General features: G+C 59.0%; 1 protein-coding gene across 1 annotated transcript in view; it reads right to left on the bottom strand.

Moving 5' to 3' along the window:
* Positions 1–3,540: 3,540 nt before the first annotated feature.
* TMEM132E (transmembrane protein 132E) overlaps positions 3,541–21,532 on the bottom strand; it is a 55,916-nt gene continuing 37,924 nt past the window's right edge. The window contains exons 2-9 of the mRNA XM_045488098.1: positions 15,133–16,063; positions 13,540–13,686; positions 13,071–13,263; positions 12,134–12,277; positions 9,608–9,813; positions 7,766–8,054; positions 6,656–6,847; positions 3,541–5,700 (exon numbers count right to left, since the gene is read on the bottom strand). Coding sequence (XP_045344054.1) covers positions 4,645–5,700; positions 6,656–6,847; positions 7,766–8,054; positions 9,608–9,813; positions 12,134–12,277; positions 13,071–13,263; positions 13,540–13,686; positions 15,133–16,063 — 3,158 coding nt within the window. The 3' untranslated portion in view covers positions 3,541–4,644. The remainder of the gene's footprint in view (positions 5,701–6,655; positions 6,848–7,765; positions 8,055–9,607; positions 9,814–12,133; positions 12,278–13,070; positions 13,264–13,539; positions 13,687–15,132; positions 16,064–21,532) is intronic.

The following is a 21,532-nucleotide window of genomic DNA, read 5'->3' as shown; positions in this document are numbered from 1 at the left end:
GGGAGCTTCTTGTGGGCAGGGGACCCTTCACGCTCTGTCTCAGCCCTGAGACCCACTGCCTGTCTGGCGCACACAGGGATAGTTACCATTCCCACCCCCCTTTGCTCCTTCACCATGCTCTTCCCACCCCAACACGGCCAATCCAAACCCGTGCTGGCATCGGGTAGAGGCTGGCAGAGCTTTGAGGACCACTGAGGCCCATTACTCTCCCTTCTACCCCACAGCAGCTATCTCTATAAGGGGGTAGAGGTGGGGGGAGGTGTGGCCTGGCAGGGCTGGGTGGTGCCCAGGGATTCCCACCTGAAGACACACAAAGCGTCAAGACTGAAGGGACTGGAGGGACCATCTGACCTCTGGATTCTAGCTGAGGGTCCTGGCTTGTTCCACACATGGCCATGCCAGACTCATGGCTGAGAACTTGCACCAAGCCCTTGGATTCCCAGCCTGGCTGTTCTTTCGCCCTCATCAGAACGATCCTCTGAAGTCCAGATGCCCGCTGAGGAGGGCGGCCCGGGGCAGCGGAAAGACCTGGAACTCGGAACCATGCAATCCGGGTTTGCATCTGGATTCTGCTGTTTATCCGTTATGTGCCACGAGGCAAGTCATAGAATGCTCTCAGCAGGCGAGTACTGTCCCTCTGACGATGGCAGAGAGGTCATAGTGTTCATAATGTTCCATCTGTCCCCAGACACTTTTCATGATCTATCCATACCTTGAACGGTGGCCCCACAGGCTGCCCCCATCCCAGCCCATCAAATCTTTAGAGACCCCCTTCTTAACCTCCCCCAAATCTCTGCAACCTCTTTCCCCTTCAGTTGCCAATGGTGCTTAAGGAGGTAGCAAAAGGAGGATAGATTTGTAGCTGCCCGCCTGGTCACCTCTGAGCTGGAGACCACTGGCAAGTTACCTGCCCTCTCTGTGTTATGGTCTCTTGGAAATGGGAGTAGTAATTCCTACCTCTCTAGACTCTTTGCAGTGATACAAGTGTTGAAACAGTTGGGGCCTTGTGAGGGAGGTCAGTGGACATGGCCTAGCAGTAGTGATTTCCATGTTTGTACAAAAGGGGAAACGAGGGCCCAGAGCTGGTGATACACTGGCTGAAGGCCACACAGCAAATGCACTGTCAGACCCAGGAGTCCTTGCCAACCTGTCTTGGGAAGAATCATCCTTTCAGTTGAGAGTTTCCTTTCTCCGGCCCATGCATTGTATTTTCAGCCTTCTCAGCGGGCTCCATGGCTTCTCTCTCTTCTCCTGAAGCCTTCTCTCAGGGGGAACGTAGTGCCTGGCACATAGTAGGTGCCTGTCAATATTTGTTGAAGGCAGGCACGGAGACACACGCAGGGCTGGTGGGGGTGGGGAGCTAGCGGTGTGGGGTGGGGCAAGGAGCTGAGCACCAGGGTGGGGACAGGCTCGAGGTGGCTTCTCTGTACCTCTGGCTCTGCCTTTGCCAGGCCTGGCTGTCTGGGAAATCTCATTTCCCTCGCAAGCTGATTCATGGGCCCGGTGTCTCAGTGCTCCCCGAGCAGCTCTCTGTCAATAACTATTCTTTACAAGGTCCCTCGATTCATTTTTGGGGTTGAAGACAAATTTTTAAAGAGAAGTTCGGTGCCAGGGCCATTCCAGAGGGGCTGTTAACTTAATGTCCTGTCTCGTTCCCTCCAAGCCTGCTCCCTCTTGAACTGCACGAGGGTCAGGGCTCGCTGTTTCTAGCAATTGCTTCTGAGTTCTCGCATCCGGACAGGGGGGTGAGGGATGAACAGAAAGGGACACAAATTATAGGACAGAGCGGGAGGCAGGCCGCTGGCTCCGTTATTAAGTTTGCTGTGTGACTTTTGGCCAACGGCTCCCCTTCTCTGGGTCCTGGTTTCCCTGTCTGTGAAAGCCTGGATGCTGATAGAGACACCTCTGTGGAAGCTTCCACCTTGTTTTCTGGGGCAGCCTGGTCTCTGGGGTTCATTAGGGAAGGAGGTCTTGGTGGCAAGCAGTGGCTTGTGTCTCCTTCCCCTCATCCCCGGGTAGGATGACGCAGTTGACAATTTCGCAGCTGGGTGCCCCTGTAGGCACCTAGTCAGAGACTGTCTGAACCTCTAGTCTGAGCCTGACTCCCCAGTCCATGCTGAACCCACCGCACTGCCTCTGGCCTCCACAACTTTGCATATGTTTGTTGTGTTCCCCCTACCACTTGGGACTCATATTCCAGAAGCATGCGCATAGAGAGACAAAGAAAACATGCGCAAAGACACGGCAGCAAAAGAAAGTACAGGGTATTGAGTAGGCGGCGTCTGGGCCTTTATACCCGCTCCCTTCCCTTCCTGGAATGCCCTTGGCCCCATCCTCAGCAAACTCAGTTTGAGAATGTCTCCTCCCCCCTCCCCTGCGTCCCACCAACCCAGGGTAAAGCTATCGTAGCATCAATCATTCCAGATAACCGTGGTCAGTTGACGCGTCCATCTTCCCAGCGGGGCTGGGGCTCCTTGGGGGACAGGCCCATGATCTTGCCCCCACGCTCCCAGGGAGGGCCCAGTGCACGGCAGGAGCTTAATGTGTTGCATAAGCAAATGGATCCTGAACATTGAGGCCTGAGAAACTCCATTTGCTGGGAACCTCTACGAGCAGGTGTGCGCTAGGAGCTTAGTCTCCTGCTGGGCATATGTGGTGTCATTTGGTCCTCACAACAACCCCAGGGCCACCATGATCTGTTGAGCAGAGGACTGAGGAAAACAGGCTTCCTTCCGTGGTGGGCAACAGCATGTTGGGCACGGGTGCCAATGCAGCCCTGGTTCTGAGCCAGGAGGGAGGTCCGGGCCTCCTCCCTGGTCCCTTCTGGAACAGATGTTGGTGGCTGTAGTCACCCGTCCAGGGTGCTGCAGCCTGGCCAGGCAGCCTCGGCTGGGCTCTTGCTCTGGCCAGGTCCCCTGTGCCCCTCCGGGCCGGGGCTGCTGCTAGTTCCTGGGAAGCAGTGCCCCAGGGCCGTCGGAGGCCATGTGCTCACCCAACAGCCCTCGCTCTCTCCTGCCTACAGCTTGGACATGGAGACCCCGCCCCAGGCTTTCCTCATCAATCCATGCAGAAGAGAGGCCTCCCTGGGAGGTGGTGACAGTGACAGTGATGGGGAGAGACCGTCTCTGGGAGGTGGACTACAGGTGGAGAGGGAATCCAGAAGCAGCTCAGGTGTGCACACCAACCTGCTCTCACCCCTTTCCTTACTCTTCTGTGCCCCCTCACTCCCCAAGCCTTTTCGTCGGAGTCGAGGCCCTGAGGCTTGCCCCACCCTCCCGAGGCAACCTTGGCATTTCCTAGGGGAGCTACCTCTCTGTAAGAGCACATTTCTGGGCCAGCAAATCCTTCACACCGGACGTGGGCACCCTCTTCGGCAAGACAGGGCCCGAAGGGATGTGGATGTTGGAAGAAGGGGCAGCCAGGTTCAGCGGGGTGTCGATCTCTGTCATTTAGTGTGTCCACAGTGCGCATGTGTGTGTGTGTGTGTGTGTGTGTGTGTGCACGCACGCACAAGGACCAGACGCAGAGCCAGCCACCATGCGCCTTCTGTTCTCCGGGAGCTGCTGCCCCGCCCCAGTCTGGTCACCCCCATTTATTTAAGAAAATCCGACACAGTGGTGGGTAGAACCCAAGAGAGAAGTGGCTGTGGGCTGGGAGGGGTAAGGGAGACGCCCGGCTCCCCGCTGCCTTTGCCCATCCCGAGGTCCTCCACAGCATCCCCTGGTGCCCCCTCCCCCTCCCACCGATTCCGTTCCCTGGGGGGATGGGTGGCTGCCCCTGCAGAGAGGGAGGAGTGGTCAGCAGAGCGACAGGGGCGGCTAAGGCGTAGTGTTGACCTTGCTGTGGGCTTAGCAGGGGGACCGTGCCTCCCGGGGACCGCTCAGACCACAGTGCTGGGGTGTGGCTTGCTCAGGGCCGGCCCAGGGCTCCTCCCCCTCTAGGCTCCGCCCACAGCCGGTGGGGATAGAGGAGGGAGTCCTGAGATCTCAGGAAGGTGCCTGGCTTGGTCCCAGACCCCTCTGTAGGGTCAGCTCCCAGGTCCTGGGAAGGGACTGGAGGGTGGGGGGCACCCGGAAGCCAGCAGATGCTACAAGTGTCTCCCCCATCCCCCACATGTTTTGTCCACAGCAAGATCCTCCGCAGGGCGGGCAGCCGCCGTCTCCCCACCCTGCAGGACAGAAATCCCTGAATATTGGTTTGAGAAAAGTCTTTGTGCAGCTTGTGACACAAGACCCCCCCAAGCTCCCCCACACAGGGGGAAGACAGGGGACGTGGGGGGGGGGCAGGGGCGGGGCACAGTGTGGGCCCACCTCACCCCAAGCTTGGCCTCCATGCCTCACTTTTGGGGCAGGGGGTTGTCTAAGATGGGAGGAGGTTTGGAAAGAGTCGAACAAGGATTGCTTTCCTCCTAGCAAGCTCCTGAGGAAGGAGCCCTCCGCCTTCGGTGGCACAATTGGGTATGGTGCTAGGTGGCGGCGGGGAAGGCCCAGCTGGGGCAGGCGGCCGCCCAGCACAGAGCAAAGCTGCAGGGGCAGGGAGTACGACATCCGCTTCGGCCCGCCTGCGTCAGTGTGAGCAGGGGTCCTGGTCGCGTCCCACACAGAGCCCACCCCCCCCCCGGAGGGAGGGGGCGGGACGGCGCCTCTACGCCATATCTTTGATTCTGCGCATGTAATTGTGCAGGTCTGGGGGCGCGGTGGGCCGCGTGGTGCCCGCCACATCCGGGCAGCCCCAACCCAGGTCCTCTTCGTCCTCCTCGTCCTCTTCGCCGGCGGGCACCGAGTCATAGGCCAGCTCCTCCGTGGGCAGCGTGGCGAAGGTGGTGAACTTGACCCGCTTGCGCTTGGAGGTGGGCGAGCTGGCGGGGTCCTCGGCCTGGTCCCGGGCCGAGCCGCCCGACGAGCCGTCGCCCCGCCCGTGCACCTGGCTCTGCACGCTGGTCTGTGAGCTGCCGCTGCTGTGGTGGTCGCCGTGGCAGCAGGCGGGCACGGTCTCCAGCGGGTTGCCCGCGGGCGGCGACAGCTCCGCCTGCCCCCGCAGCGGCTGCCCGTTGCCCAGGAACACCCAGTGGTGAGAGTGGTCCATGCTGGTCTGGCCCTCGGGCGGGATGCGCTTGTGCCGGTAGCGCAGCACGAAGACGATGCAGTTGATGAGGAAGACGAGGATGGCGAGGCAGAAGACGCCCAGCAGCGCGTACATGCCGATCTCCAGGTCCGTGAGCCCGCGCGGCATCTGCAGGAAGCCGGTGGGCAGCGGCAGGAAGTCTTCTGTGGGCGGCACCGCGGGGCTGGCGGTGCCCGGGCCCGGGGCCTCGGCTGGGGGCAGCGCGGTGCCCGGTGGGCCGGCTCCCCGGGCCTCGTCCTCGCCCCCGCCGGGGCCCGGCTGGCTGGGCCCGGGGTAGTCGTACGTGGGGTCCTCCTCGTCCCGCCCAAAGTGCACCCGCAGGCCCACGGGGGTCGTGGCCAGCACACTCTTGCGCTTGGTTTTCTGGCAGCTCTCAGCGATGGTGAGCTCTGCACGAAGCAGTTCCCCCGCCCCCTCGGCCTGGGCCACCACCAGCGGGAAGGCCCGGTCCTGGGTCACCGTGGCCACCCGCTCATCCAGGCTGTTCACCAGCAGCCCGTAGTCCCGGGGGCTGTACAGGGAGAGTGGGGCTGTGGTGCCATCGCTGTAGGAGAGCCAGAGGCTCAGGAGGGCTTCCTGGAAGAGGAGGAGGAGGAGGAGAAGGGACAGGAGTCAGAGAGCTAGTCCTGGCTGGCTTCACTGGGAGATACCGAGCAGATGCTGAGCTCTATGAGGACAGGGACTGGGGTACTCTGCCTCTCTGCTGTAACTCCCAGCACTGGAACTGTGCTTAGGGAGAATTGTTGGAGGAGCAGGAAGTCTTCCTCTGGAGGTTGTGGGGAGCGTCAGGGGCTCAATATGGCCTCATATGGCCCTGAGAATTTCCTCGCCCACTTTATCCTTCGCCCCTCGATGGGCTGAACGTATACTCTGCCTTGGGTCTACCTCAAGTCCCTTTTGCTGCAGGAGCAACCCCATATCTCCACGCCTGACCTTGGGATCATCCCCATGAGACACGTGGACATTGAGAACACACACCCCACCCCACCTTTGTCCTCCATTAAAACATTCTGAGCACTGCCCCTCCTGCAGATGAGGAAGCAGGGCCCAGGGAGAAGGGATTGGCCTGGGGTCATGGAGCGGGTTAGGGGCAGGGGACCCTTGGCCCGGTGCTCAACACCAGCCTTCTGGCTCCCTGTGCTCCTGCCTGTCACCTTTGTACCTCTGTCCTGTAGCCTACGCCCCGGTGGATCTGTCGGGGGGGGGGGGGTGGCTGTAACTGGGGCTCCAGAGATGGCTGAGGGTAATTCCTGGGGGTGGAGGCACAGGTGACGGGGGTTCTCTGAGAATCTGGGAAGGGGAACCCTCAGCAGGAGCATCTCTGGTGGCAGATGCAAGAAGCGGGACCTTGGCCAGACTCCCGGTGCAGATGGCAGGGGAATGGGGTGGGTCGGGTGTGTAGGGCACAAAGGGCAGACAGATCTTCCATTCGAGCCCTAACTTGGGGACTCATGGCCCCAGGGAAAACTGGAGTTTCCTTCTTCCTTCCACACCCCAAGCCCCCAGAATGGCCGGCTGGGCATCCAGTTACCTGCTTGAGGAAGCTGAGGGTCTGCTGGGCGGCCGTGGTGGCCAGGATGGTGTGGCTGCTCCCCGGGCTGGGCCGCAGGGAGAGGGCGAGGCTGGCCACCACCTGGGCCTGCAGCTGTGTGATGCTGACCTTTTCCTCCGTCACTGTTAGCAGCGTCTCCCCAAGCACAGACTCCGTCAGTGGGGACACCACCTGAGGCAGAGTGGGGCAGGGATGGGCGAAGGCCAGGAGAGCACCCCCCCAATTCCCAGCCTGGGAAGAAAAGCCAGTGCTGCAAGAGAGGCCCACCCCTGGGGGTAGGCTGGGGGGGCAAGACTCTTGGGCTCTGCCTTAGGGCTGCAACAGGAAACCAGGGTCCAGAGGCCAGGTGAGGGTCAGGGGCTTGCCAGAGCCAGGCAGGAACATGGATGAGACAGGTGGGCAGATTTTAAGGTCAACAACAGCCCCCCCACAGCGATAAATAGCCATTGATGTTTGGCCTCGATGTCAGAGAGACAAAGGGGTAAGGTAGGGACCTTGGCAGATAGAACTCACGCTCATGTCAAGGAGGTACTGACCAGTACCGACCAGCTGATGATTGCCAGGTGGGAATGCGGGCCTGGTATTTTGTAAAACCAGAAATCTAGATTTTGAAAAATGAGAAACCTCCCAAGATTTCAACACTGGATCCACTGCTTTACAGATAAATCACGTCTGTGGGCAGATCCTAGCCCAGGGGCCATTATTCACAACCTCTTAGATGGATGGTTTCTGCCCAGGCACCCCGCTGTAGGAGGGTCAGAGTTGAATTCCTAAGGTCCCCGAATTCCCCTTCCTGGGCCCTCTCCTCTGCCGCCTCTCCGCATCCACACCTGCTCTCAGGGAACACGCCGAGCAATCTACACGGGTGGGTAAAGGTTGATAGGGCTTGCAGGGAGAGCTTTCACCAAGGGGGCAGTGAAGGAGCTCACTTCTGGTGGTGGGGGGGGGCAGGGGCGGGGTGAGGGGAAGAGAGTGTGTTTTGGGGGCCGGCTGGGGTGGACCCCAGAGGCCCTAGAGATCCCGTCCCGGGAACGTCTGTGTTCTCTGCCCGCAGATCCACAGAGCTGCTGGCCTTGGCCTTGTGCCTACCTTGAAGGGCGTGGTGCCTGGCTCCAGGCCCGCCAGCGTGCTGCTGTCCACCATGCGTGCCACGCGGGGGTCGCCCACCCGCATAAAGTCGCTGACCAGGTCGGTGACCTCCACCAGCCAGTCTGGGCCCAGCATGGTGACCACCTGGTCGGTGCCCTCGGACGATGTCGTGTGGAACTGGGTGAACACCTGCAGAGTGGCATGCTGGTACTGCAGGGTGCAGCCGCGGCTGGCGCTCTGCCTACGCTCCTCTTCCTCCTCATCTTCGTCCTCGCTCTCCCGGGCCGACCTGGGGGGGCGGGGCACATGGGGGTCACTCCTCACCCTTGCACTGTGGGTGGGAGCCGTGCAAAGGGGCAAGCCCCCTCCCTGCCCCGTTCTTTCTGTCTCTGACAAGATTGGAGCCCGGAGTCCCCAGCCTTTCCTCTCCTAGAAAGGCACCTCCTTGACTCTCCCTTGTGCCTCCCGGCCTCTGCTGGGCACGCCCGGGAGAAGCTGATGTCAAATCCTGACAAGTGCCGTCTCTCTCTCTCTCTCAGCGCCAGGCATGCACCTGGCCCTGTTCTCAGCTCTAAACTGGAGCGAAGGCAGCCCTTGTTACAGACTGCCAGAATGCTCGGCCAGATTGTATCCTTACAGCCGTGCGGCAAGCAGATGAACTCGGAGGTTTAGCTGGTGTGATTTCGATTTCTAAGCAGCCTGTGGAATGTGTGGCCTGGTTCCCCTTGCTGCTCGTCCTGAAACTTGAGAGCAGAGAGGTGAGCCGAGGGAGGCGCCAGTAAGCCAAAGGGCGCCAGGACTTGAGGATTTGGGAAGTTCAGCCTATCCAGATTGCCCAAGAGGCTAAAACCAGGAGATTTCACTGTCAGGGAAGCGTGCTCTGGAGAGAGAGCAGAGGGCGTGGCTCGTGCTTTGCTACTGCTCTGGACGCATCCAGCAACCAGAATATCCCTTCACACAGGTCTCTTGTGCCCGTGTTAATGAATCCTCACAACCATTCTATGAGGTAAGTGTTAACGTGCCCGTTTTGTGGACGAAGAAACGGGGGCACAGAGAGGTTATGTAAGTAGTCCAAGGTGGCCCAGCTAGTAAACAGCAGTCAGGATTTAAACCCAGCCTGTCTGGCTGCAGAGTTCACTCCCCCGTCATGACTCAAAGCAGCACCTAGTGTGGGGGGGGTGGGGGGGACAGGGCAGGGGCTGGTTCCCCTGCAGAAGGCCCCCTCCCAGACCTACTGGGTCAGAATCTGCATTTGAACAGGCCCTCAGGGGATTCATGTGCACATTCAAATTTGAGAGGCTCCCATCCACGATCCACCGGGCCTTGCTTTTCCCAATCTCTACAGAACTGAGCTGAGCCCAGCTCTCCCTTGGCTGCCGGCTTCTCCCCCAGCCCCTCCCCTCCCCTCTTAGCTGCCTGCCACTCTTTCTCTCTCAGCCCTGCTGGCTTTCCTCTCCAGCAGCAATGAGGGATGAGTGGAGGACGTGCCCCAGAGAGGCATACCCAGAGTCACCTCTTCTAGGAAGCCTGCTTGGACTTCTCCTGGAGGAAGAGGTGGCTGTCTCCTTTAGTGCCACTCGATTCCCTGAGCACAGGGCTTCCCGTGTCTACCATGTTCGTGGCGTGGCCGGGTCAGGCACTGGCCACACCCACCCCATGTCTCAAGCACCCATCAGTGCCTGGCACACAGGAAGCTGCTCAATAAAAGTTTGCTGATTGCATCACCGACCTGCAGACTGTATACACCTGGGGTCTTACACACATGCGTGGATCAGACTATGTGCCAGGGCTGTGTCCACCTGTGAGTATCCCGAGTGTCCACTGTGTGTGGAGGGGCTGTACCTCCGGTCGGGGAGGATAGGTACCCTCCAGCCCTTCACTTGGCTGAGGCGTGCGTCCGAGAGTTCGATGTGCAGGGGCAGCTTGGGGACCCAGACTGTCATTTCCAGGGGGGCGTTGAGGATGTCATAGCGGAAGGTGACCCTGGCGTTCATGGACCCGCGAGACTCCTTTCCACTCACAAACACGTAGTCACAGCTGCTGGATACCTGGGGAGGGGGAGGGAGGTTGGTTGGCCTGTCTTGCCCTACAGGGGGCATCCTGTGGGCTGGAGGGGAGGTGACGAATTTATTTCCTCCGGGGGGAAACGTCAGCCTCTGGTGTCCCTGTTCCCACTGTTTCTCCACCGAGCATCATCTCTCAGTGGCTCCTACGGGAGGGTTTTGCTCCCTGGCAAGGAGCCAGCGTGCCCGTGATTTTACACAGACCACCCCTCAGAGGAGCCTTCCGGCGGACACACCCCCCCACCCCGCCCCCGGGGGCTGGCTCCCCTCCCCCGCATGACTGCCTGCGCTCTGGTGCAGGTGTCACTTGGTGGGACCCTCCACAGTGCAGAGGGGGCAGGGAGCCTGTCCTGAGCCCACGACTGCTCCACGGTCCATCTGGCCCTGTGGCCCCAGGAAAATGAGCCGCTGGTTAATTTCAGGCGCGGGGACTGCTCTAGCCCTGGGGTGGAGGTGGGGGATGGGGAGAGGAAAAATCAGGACAGACAGGTGGATGGTTGCCACCGGTGGGTGCAGCTCTTACGGATGCATGCCCACCAGGACACCGACTTATACTCCTAGAGGTTCGCTGGGTGGGCACATGCCTGCTGAACACATCCTGGTGGACACCTGTGCCCACTCGCTGACACCTGTGCCGGTACTTCAGGGCAGATGTAGGTGGGTGTGCACGTCAAGTGTGCCCAGTATGTACCCGGCACACGCAGCAGTGAATCTTGTGTGCAACGCATTTAAGTGTTCCTGCCGCTACAGGCCCCTGGGTGCCCACCCTCACGTGTGAGGAGGGTCTAATCATGCGTCTTGCGGGCGTAGGACACTCTGGAGGCTCTGGTGGGGGCGGGGAGGGGGCCGGGGCTGTGGTTCATCTGTGATGAGCCCCTGGCTCGTCCCAAACTCTTGCCAGCTCCCTTAAGCATCTCAGATGGGGGGTGGTGGGACGTGGGACAGCAGCCCTGCCAGAAATGTTCATTTCCCACTTCAGAAGGCTGGCAAAGTCCATTCAGAGTGTTGGCCAACTCCATAAAGAACCTGAGTGTATTTCATTGAGAACGGAAACAGATTCCACTTAGCATCTTTGCGAATTCCCCTTTGGTATCTAAGCCGTCAAGACTTTGTTCTGGTCCATTCTGCGGCCGGGGTCGGGGAGCGTGGGGCGGGGGGCAGGGGCAGGTGCTGGGTGACAGCCTTTGAGAGCAGGTCTATTTCTTCCTGACTCAGCCTGCCAGCACCGGGAAGCCCCAAGGGCCTGGGCAAGGCTTTTGCTCTGCAGGGGATGGGGCTGTGGTACCCAGCCATCTGCTCTGGCTGACTTTGAAGGGGGCATTCTTCCTGGGTGGGAATGGGTGAAGTGAGGCTCCAGCTCCCCAGACCTGGAGGGATCTGGGGCAGAATGTGGGGAGAGAGAGCGAGCGCACTCCAGGCTAGCCCCAGTTAGCCAGAGGGAGAAGGACACCCACGGCCCACTCCTCCCGTTCTCCTTCACGCTGAGCTATTTACAGACACAGGGAACAGATTCTGTTGTCTGATCATCTGATTTTGGCACCTGCTGGAGGCTGGCCCAACAAACAGCTCACCCACCACACAGATACCGGGGCTGCACCCTTGTGCATCATGGCCTGTGACCACCGTCCAAAACCAGGGGCGGGGGCAAATCTGGAGGCCTTCTTGGGGAGGTGGCAAATTGGGACATGTGAGTCAGACCGATGTCCTGTTTGCTGGGTTGTGAGGACCGGGGGCCCAGAGTGGGTCTCTGGGGAGGAGCTCTAGCGGGGGGCGGGGGGGCTTCAGGAGTTGGAGGACTTGGGGGTGTGTGCCTTGAGAGAGTCCTTCCTTACCCGACCTTCACCCCTGGACTAACTCGTATGTTTCTGGGGCTTCCTCCCAGAGCTGAAGCTTCTCCATTCGGTCACCAGCATCTGGGTTCAGGGCGTGTCCCTGAGGGGTAGGCTCCCTCCCTACCCCCGCTGCCTTCCCTGATGGCTGTCATGGGCAAGGGCTCAATAATCACTTGCTGGATTGGATTGAGCTCAGGCTGTCGACACTGTCTTCTCCCCTCTGCCTGCCAAATGGCCTCTTTCAAATTCCTGCAGGAAGCCCTCTAGGATAGCAGTACCCAGGGCTTTTCCTCACCCCCCTCAGGCTAGATGTGGGATGCGAAGCTATTCTCCCCCACCCCCATTTCTCCTCCACTTGCCTACCAAGGGGAGCTGCCTGGGATGTGAATCCCCACTGGCTTGGGGCTCCGCTCCCCCTGAAGGTCTGAGGCCTCTTTCCCTGTGTGTGGGGGGCCCATCTCCAGGACGCCCACCTTGATGATGTCCTCATTGTCAGACTCGCATTCCACCAGGGCAGAGACATCTAGGACAAGTCCAGTCACCTCGATGGCGATGACCTTGACAGGGATGGCCACCGTCCTGCCCGTCAGGATAGCCGTGTTGATGATCTCTGTGTCCTGCAGGGAGGGTGGGGCCCTGATGAGCTGGGGTGCTTATGGTGGTCATCTGCTCTCCCACGACAGGCCAGCCAAGGCCCAGGCTCCTGGAGCCCCCGCTCCTCAGATGCGCGTCCTTCTCCTGGGGACACCAGCACGCATGTGCGGAGAGGGGCCTCCGCCCAGTCTCACTTGCCTTCTCAGGTGCTGTGCTCACCTGGCCTCCTGCCACAGCCTTCAGGAGGCCACTGTGCCACCAGGAGACAACCCTTCGCCAGTCCCCCACCATCTTCTCTCAACATCTGACATGCTTCTCAGCGTCACATCCAACACATTTGCCGACCATTCCAGGTGCCCTCAGGCTGGCCCAGTGACTCCAGCCATGGCACCCCCAAGTTCACTGCTCCTTAGAACAAACTACTCACGTTCCCATCACCGCACCTTTGCCCACACGATCCTCAGCCTCGAGCACCCTCCTCATCTCTGGTTATATAAGCCCTTCCTTCCAGGTTCAACTGCATGGCTGCCTCCTCCAGGAAGCCTCTCCTGAGTGCCCTCTCCATGGGTGACTTCTCCTACCTCTGTCCCCGTGAGCCTCTGCTGTCCTACTGCAGCACCAGGCACAGAGCACCGCCTGCCTCCAGTGAGCGCGCACACACACGCGCACACCTTTACTCACAGGCACGCACTCGGCCGCAGGCTCACACGGACATGCATTGATCTATACGCACGCTCAGCTGTGCACGTGCCTGTCACACACACGCGCCCGTGACAGACGTATGCATCCACTGGCCCAGTCACCTGCCCCGCTCACCATGGCTAGGGGCAGGATGGCTTGTACATCCCGCTGGATGACCGTCAACTCGGTGACCGCCCGCTCCAGGTCAGGCAGGGGGCTGCGGCCGCGGTAGTCAATGTGCCACATGATCCTCCTCTTGACCGACTGGCTGGTAAAGTTCTCCATCTCAAAGTCCAGCTGCAGGATCTCCAGGGGCCCCTGGCCTTCCCTGCAGGGGGGAGGAAGGAAGCAGAGCCCGGGAGGAAGAGCTGGGAGCAGCTCGGGATGAGGACCCTGATGAGGAACCCCGCCCTCCTTGGCATCCTGCCTCCTGGAGCTTTCTGAGCCTTTTCCAGCTACCTGAGGTGCCCCGACCCGGACCCCAGAGCCCCCACAATCCGAGCCCCAGCCCTTCTGTTGGTCTGGCTTCCTCCATCAAGAACTCCCCCACCCCTCCCAGGTGCTATCCTACAAAGAGGTGGGCAGAGGCACCACCTCAGCTTACCAGGGGGGCAGGGGTGTGCCCTGCGCCCAGGCCACATCCACAGTGGCTGTTGAGTGCTTTGCCCCAGTCAGCAGCTCCGAGGTCACATGCCACTGACCACTCCGTGACTTGGTGCCCAGAAGGGTCACACCCTTCTTGGCCTTCACCCTGGGACAAAGTGGGAGGGAGAAGAGCGAGAGGGTCAGCCTAGGGCCCGATGGCTGCCCACCTGGCCACCCCTACCCCCCAGGCTGGGGCTGGGAGTAGGGGGAGCAGGTGAGTACATTACCCTGAGTCCTAGACTTCATGCTTGAGATGAACTTGGGGAATCTGGTATCATGTGGCTGAAAATGCTGACCTTCAGTGGAGGCTACAATCGCTTCTACCCCATCTCTCTGCCAAGTTTTACCAAACCTCTACTTGCATACCTTAGTGACAGGGAACTCACTACTGTGCACATCCCATTCCATTCTCAGAAAGCCCTTAAGGATTGGAAACCCCATTCCTATACTTAGTCATGGGCTCTGCTGGGGCAAGAGAGAACAATCCTCCTTCGTCTCAAATGTAACAGTTCTTCAGACAGCTGGAGGTGAGCAGATGCTCCCCGAGTCTCTCTTTTCTCCAGGCCTAAAATCTCTAGCTCCTCCAATTGTTACTTTTTGCCACAGGTTCAGGTCACCGTCCTCTGGACACTGCACACATAAGGTGTAGCGCCCTGTACTAAATACAACACTTCAGCTATGCTCTGATTCATACTGGCTAAAGCAGAATGGTGATCACCTCCCTAATTCTACATGTTTACTCCTATTAATGTAGCCCAAGATCTGTGATGACTGATTTAACTCATATTCACATTCACGTATCAATCATTGAATCAGGTCTCGTCTCTTCCAGGAAGATCTGAACTTTAAGGTGGTACACTCAGGAGAGAGGGTAATACTTAACTCAAAGAAGTCGGAGGCTAACGGCAATGTTGTGGGTCCTACGCATAGTGCCTGGGGTGGGGGGAATATTTTGGTGGGGCCTTTGCTACATTCTCAGAATCATTCAACATGGTTTAAATTCCATTCTGTTTTGTGAGGATGTGATATGGCTTAAGGTATTTCTGAATTTGTGGATTGTATCCTGCTCAGGGTACAGAAAAGGCTGGGAGTCCTGAAAATGTTTCTCTTAATTCCAAGATTGGGCAAATGTCCCGACACATGGGCACACTACTGCTCATTTCTGACTCCCAGCCAACGGGCTGCTGTCTGATCTCCATTTCTCCTCTTTGCCTTTGGTCTCCTCATCTGCAAAATGGGTACACCGTTTTAAGTCACACCAGCTAAGGCCTAAGGGCCCTTCCAACCCCATTCTATGATTCTTGATACCTATGCTTGTGAAAAGGAACATTTCTCCTTCCCCATGTCTGTGAGCTAGGGAGGTAGGGCAGAAATTTTTGTTGTCACAGGGCAGATGAGAACACTGAGGCTCAAATAAGTAAGGTGCCTTCCTGAAGTAGCTCAAGTGAGAAATGGAAGAAGTCGGATTAGGGTGCCGGCTCACCCCTGCAAGCTGCCAGGTATGCATTTGACCTTGGGATGCGGGCGGACCCTCCCCCCACATGCCCCCTACCTGAGTGTGAAATGCTCCACGCTGGGGCTGGAGGGAGAGGAGGAGTTGGGGGCCAGGTAGAGGAGGACGCTGAGCACCTCGCCAGGCTTGAGGGGCCGATCAGGCAGGCGGATCATCAGGTTGCTGTCCAGCCTGTGCTCCTGCAGGGTCCTCCTGGGGGGCGGGCGGAACAGGCTGATGCTCCCGATGCGCAGCAGGGGGTGCTGGGTGGGGCTCTCCGCGCGGGCGCCTGCCCCGGGCCCGGCCCCCCGACGGGCGCCCCCGCAGCCCCCAGACGCGTCCGGGGCGTGGAGGGTGTAGTAGAGCTCAGCCTGCTGACTCTCCCCGGCCGCCTCGGGTTCCAGCCCATCCGGGGACTTGCGGCGGGCGGCGGGCGGCGCGGCGGGGGCTGGGGGCCCGAACCAGGCCAGGGGCAGCTCCGCCCGCACCAGGCAGGTGGCCAGGCCCCCGCTGAGGCGGCAGGAGCTCTTGACCTCCCGCGCGTCCCTGAAGGCGTGCAGGCGGACGCACGGCAGCCGCTCGGTGACGCCGAAGTCGTCCCAGTCGCGGCCAGCCACGTAGAACAACACCTGGGCCTCGGGCTGCGAGGCCGGCACGCGGGCGCGGACGATGAAGGCCCGCACCTTCCAGTTGACCGTCAGGCGCTCGGGGATGTCCAGGGTGCTGGACGGCTGCAGCAGCTCCCGGGCCACCACCTGGCTGGTGCTGAAGGGCCCCAGGGAGACGTTGAGGACGGGCAGCTCCTTGGTCTGGAACACCACGAAGGGCTCGGAGCGCTGCAGGGAGCCGTTGGCCACCGCAGGCGGCGGGGGCCGCGCGTCCCGCAGGAAGAAGGCCAGCCGCGTCCGCGACAGGCGGTAGCTGACCGGCAGCACCGGGCCGGCCTGCGGGCCGGGTGGGCTGGGGCTGGCCGGGTGCGAGCGGCCGGAGGCTGGGGACAGACAGGGGAAAGAGCCCAGAGGGGTGAGCAGAGGCTGTGCTGGCACGGCAGGGCACCCCGGCCTCCCACCCCGCAGCGGGCGTCCGCGCCAAGCGCGCCCCCCTGTGCTGCTGTGTTAACCTTCCGCTCACCGTTGCCTGGTTTCTTTTGCTGCAGCGTGCGCGTAAACCGGACACTAGCGCAAAGCCCTGTGAGGCTTTAAAGAGGGTTTATCCCCCCACATCCTCATCTGTAAAATGAGGATGAAATTGCTTTCTGCCTCCAGGTGCGGTTGCTGAAGACTTCCCGAGTAGTGTGTGCGGGTAAAGGGCCGAGAGCGGAGAGGGGGCCCCCAGAAAGCGCTTTTACCATTCCAACCTGCTCCACGCTGGCGCCACCGGCATTAGCTTATTTGATCCTCAGATGGATCCTCTGAGCTACACAGTCTACCATTTCCACGGATTCAATCGTGTTCTGTCAACAACTTCTCTTTTGAGAGCTTATTCTCACATGTTACAGGTAAAGGTGCAGAATGCTTAAGCAACTTGCCCGAGCCACATGAGCCAAAGGGGCCAGCAGTAGGCTTCCAACCCAGGGCCACCTGACTCTCAAACCCAAGCCCTTTCCTGCTCCCTCTGCCTCAGACGGTGCGGGGCCCCCAGAGATCCCTTGTCTCCCCGCCCCCCCCACGCCCTCTCCCCATGCACTATATACACAGGGAATGGGACCCCACTCTCCCAAACCCAACTCAAGCCTTGGGTCTGCCATCTCTGGTCCCCTCCCCACATCCGAGCAGGACCCTGCCCAAAGCAATTCTACCTCTTGACTCTGTGAGGTGTCCTGAGCTGCCCCCTGTCCTCCATCCCCAGAACCCTGCCTTGATCCCGCTGCTATGACAACATAACACCGCCTGACTGGGTCTCCCCTCTCCCTCTAACCACCTCCCTGGCATCCACTCCCCTCCACAGCAGCAGAGAGATTTGTTTCTCCTGGACACAAATGAGACCTTGCTGGCCCCTCACCGCCAGCTCAATTCCCGTTGGACACTGTTCTGGAATAGGAAGGACCAAGCTGTGGGGGTTTGAGGTTTGAGAAGCAGCTCTGGATCTTCTCATCGGCCCTGAGTCACTTTCCTCACCTTTAAAATCAAGTTAATAATAATAGTAATTGATAATAATAATAATAATAATACTGGTCTTAAAGGATGTTGTGCTGTCACTTGCTCTGTTTTCGAGAATCAAATAAGAAAGAACTCTATAAATTGTGCATCGCAATGCCAATGTCTGTAAGCATTTTTATAGACTCTTTCCCTTCTGCTTACAAGACAAAATCCAAACTCACTTTGGGCCTGAGTGTGGCATTCAGGGTCCTCTACTGTGGGGTTCCAGGCTCCCCTTTGCCCCAGGACTCCCCCTCCCAAACCTGCGCTGCCAGCATGACTGGACCATCTCTGCCTGTAGCATTTGCTGATTCTGCCCCACTCCCCTCTTTGCTCATGCTGTGCCTTCTGCATCAAATTCTCCCCTTTCCTAACTGCACGCATCCACATCGGAATCCTCTGAGGTCCAGCTCCAATGCCACCTCCTCCAGGAAGCCTTCCAAGGTATGACCTCAAATCCCTGGGACTCTCCTTCTCGGAGGGGACTTCACATCCTGTCTTGTATGGAAGTTAGTTATCTAGGAGGCCGTGCACTGAGCAAGCCTCTGACAAATCATGCCTGATTTACGCGGAGTGATTTGCAGAGACCTGTGTCCCAAGGAAGAGCCTTCCAAGCAACGCTATAGTGGTTCCTTGCAGTTTATGCCCATTTATTATTTTGCCACCATCAATGAAACCTTGATAGTTCTACAGACCTTCGCATCCAATTCCTCATAAAGGCAATGAACTAAAAATTCCCCGCTCTTGAGGCTCTGGTGCCTATGGCCTATTTTTTTTTTTTAATCTGTGGTTTAATTTCCTCATTCAAAAAAAGAGGCATTTGGTTTGGGGCAGGGCATAGGCCCGTGCGGCGGGCAGCGCATGCTTTAATCACCAGACTGCTCTTCCCATTCCCTGGAGAACTCTGCTCCCAGGCCACCTTCCCCACGAGATGCTCTGAACCCTGCAAGGTATGCTGGCTGGCAGTGGCGGGGCGGACAGCTAGGTCCAAGACGAGGACAGGAAGATGTCTGGAGAGATGGGAAGAGCCTTCCTGGCTGCAGTCCCTGCCCCACAGTTACCCCTGGAGTCTCTGAGATGCTGTCCTTGCCATCAGGGGGAGGCTGGTCCAAGTGACACCTGTTGGAGTCCAGGGGAACAGCCCGAGCCAGAGCTCAGAAACCAACCAAACTGCTTTGGAAGCGGCAGGAAGCAGGCAAACAAAGAATCCAGGACTCAGGTGCAAGGTTCTCCCCATGACACTCATGGGCAAGATACTTCCCTTGGTTCCCATATCTAAAATTGAGATGGTGACATCAGCCCCTCCATGAGGATGTGGAGAGTGGCTAAAAGGCCAAGGGAGAGGAGGAGGGGGGCACTGCTCCGTGTGGTGGGATGTCCAGGGCTTGTGGGCACTGGGCCGAGGCCGGGAGGGGCCACCGTGCTTGTCCCGCTGGGGTTGGGGAAGGGCAGCTGCCATAGCAGTAAGTGCTCAGCATCCGGGGTGGACAGACTGGGGACACGGAACTCATAACCACTGACCCTGCCTTGCTTACTGTCCCCAGGAGATCCCAAAGGCTGCTAAGTAAGCACTTAGTCCCCTTTGACGACACTCTCATCGTCCCCACCCCACGGTTGGCCATCTGGACCCCTTGGAGGCACAGTGGGGGCAGGAGCCACCAGATGGGCAGAAGACTCAGAGGGGCACGGGGGAGGGGCCTGGAGGCCATGTCCGCATGCACCCCTCTGCCCTCCATAGATTTTTGTGGAATGAGCGGAATTCTCAGAACCCGACGACTGGGACGCTCGGTGGGGTACAAGGGCCTCCTCCACGAGGCATCGAGAGGAGACCGGATGGCCACTGAGGGGGACGGTTCTCAGTGGCAGGCAGCAACCTTGCAGATAAAGAGTCTGGGTTTCTGAAAGGGGAAGTGACTTGTGCTAAGAAAACAGCTCGCTTTCAGAAAGGAGAGCCAGAAAAGACAGTATTAGGGTGGTGCAATTTTCGTATTTGTGTCATCGTGACACACGACACCCCCTCCAGTCACCACTGTGAGTCATTCTATCCTCTGAGGCCCTGAGGCCTCCTCTGTGGTGGAGGTGAGTGTTTTTGAGGCCCCAGCACTATAACTTCTGCTCTCCTGCCCACTTACTCTGGAGCATAAAGGAAGCTGCTTGATCTCTCTGGACCTCAGTTTCCCCAGGGAGGTGGGAGAGGCCCTGGAGGTGGTCTGGGGTGGGTAGGGGGCTGGAGGGGAGGAAGTTGAGGCCCGTGGAGCTGTCAGCAGACAGGTTTTCTGGAAGGCTATCTGGGAAGGTGTGTGTGTGCTAATGTGCGCACTGGCCTGTTATCTCAGCATAAAGCAGGGCCTGGCCTTGGGAGGAAAGAGTTGCTGGCAGGTTCCCTGAATGACAACAGTCAGGGGAGGGGAGGATCTACACAGAACTGAGGTTGGTTGGGCTCAGAGGTGGGGGAGAGGTGCTGAAGGGGTGTGGCTGGGGTGGACATGACAGCCTGGACCCCCCCCCCCCCAACACAGGGGGGCTGATCTCACGGGCTGGCGCACATCCGCCCCTCAGGCCCCACATCAGACACCCCACAGGGTTCTTCAGGCTTGGCTTTGAACCCTGGCCACTCTTTGCCCCTCACCCTCTCACTTGCTCCCCAGAGCATTGGCCTCCAGGCTCCCAACTCCTGCTCTTGTGTTTGGGCCCAGCTCAAGCTGCGCACCACCCTTTGCACTGTGTTCCTGTCAGTGGCCTTGACTCTCCCCGGAGCAGCAGCTAGGTTCCCCTCTGTGTGAACAGCTTTGGGCCTCCGGAGGCATTTGGGTGCAGCCCTGGGAGTCAGAGTACAAGCAGGGTAGGGGCAGAAAGAGAGGGAGACACAGAGTATAAAGCAGGCTCCAGGCTCTGAGCTCAGCACACAGCTCGACATGGGGCTTGAACTCACGAGCTGTGGGATCATGACCTGAGCAGAAGTTGGACACTCAACCGACTGAGCCGCCTTCTGATAGAGAGGGCTCCTCCACATCTTCTCGGGCGCATGATGGGTGTTAGGAGTTGAATTGTGACCCCCACCCCAATTCATACGTGGAAGACCTGACCTCCAGGACCTCAGAATGTGGCCGTGTTTGGAGATAGGGTCTGCAAAGAGGTGATTCGGGTAAGATGAGGTCATCAGGGTAAAACGAGGTCATCAATCCAATACGCCTGGTGTCCCAACAAGTAGGGAGATGAGGACACGGACACACAGAGTAAAGAGCACGTGAACACACAGGGAGAAGACGGCCCTTTGCAAGCCAAGGAGAGAGGCCGCAGGAGAAACCCACCCTGCTGCCACTCTGACCTTGCACTTCTGGCCTCCAGAACCAAGAAGCCAAAATCTGTTGTTTTAGCCATGCAGCCCGTGGTGCTTTGTTAGGGCCGCCCAAGCAGATGAACACATGGGGATTGGCTGTTTCTGCCCCCCAACAGCCTCAGTTTCCCCAGTCAGGAGTGGAGACACCATCCAGGGGAAGAAGCTGGGCGGGGATCATGCTGGTTTTGTGCTCAGGGATAATGATGGCGGCTGAGGCAGTCTCAGCCTCTCCCTGAGACTAGACCCAGAGTGTGACCCTTCCCAACTCAGCTGAGCCAGCTCCTTCTTCCCACAGCCCCAGAAGGCACATACAGCTCTTTACAGCTTGGTAACGAAGAATGGGGTGTCTGTGGATGCAACAGGCCTGAACTCCCATCCTCCTCGAATCTTCTCCCCCCACCCAGCTTCCCTGGGCACTGAATCTGCCCAGTCCCTTGGGGAGCACCGACCTGGGCCACTTTGGGGTTATGCTCAGCTGGGATGGGGTGTGGGGGTCCCATCTTCTTTCCACGCCCGCCCCGGCTCTGCCTCCTGAAGCACTCCCCCACGCCTCTCACTAGGACCCGTGGGTGCTGCTTTGCTCTGTCCAGCTCTGGGTCCGACTGATCTGGAGCTTGGCCCTGGTCTGGGTGTAACATGCAAATTACCATCGAACTGCTTCGTTAGTCACTTCAGTGAATGCTCCCCGCAGGCAGGACGCTGGCCTGCGCGCCCCTTCACCTGTGCAGAAGTCTCCCAAGCCACCCCCAACACCAGAAGGCACCTACTTATTTATGCTTTTGCTTTTCCAACTCGATGGCGATACAGGGAGACACGGGGCCTGGACCAGCTTTGCGCAGCGCAAAGCGTGGTACTCAGGGGGTGCTTAACAAGTCTCAGTTCTACCCTCTTATGAGACACCTGCGCAGGGCCAGTGGCTGGACAGAGGCCCTCCCCCCTCCTTGTTTTTAAGTTTATAGGTTTATTTATTTTGAGAGACGGA

This window comes from Leopardus geoffroyi, chromosome E1, assembly GCF_018350155.1.
Source record: "Leopardus geoffroyi isolate Oge1 chromosome E1, O.geoffroyi_Oge1_pat1.0, whole genome shotgun sequence".
Lineage (NCBI taxonomy): Eukaryota > Metazoa > Chordata > Mammalia > Carnivora > Felidae > Leopardus > Leopardus geoffroyi.
Note: the sequence above shows the minus strand (reverse complement) of the source record. Positions and strands in the feature narration are given on the sequence as shown.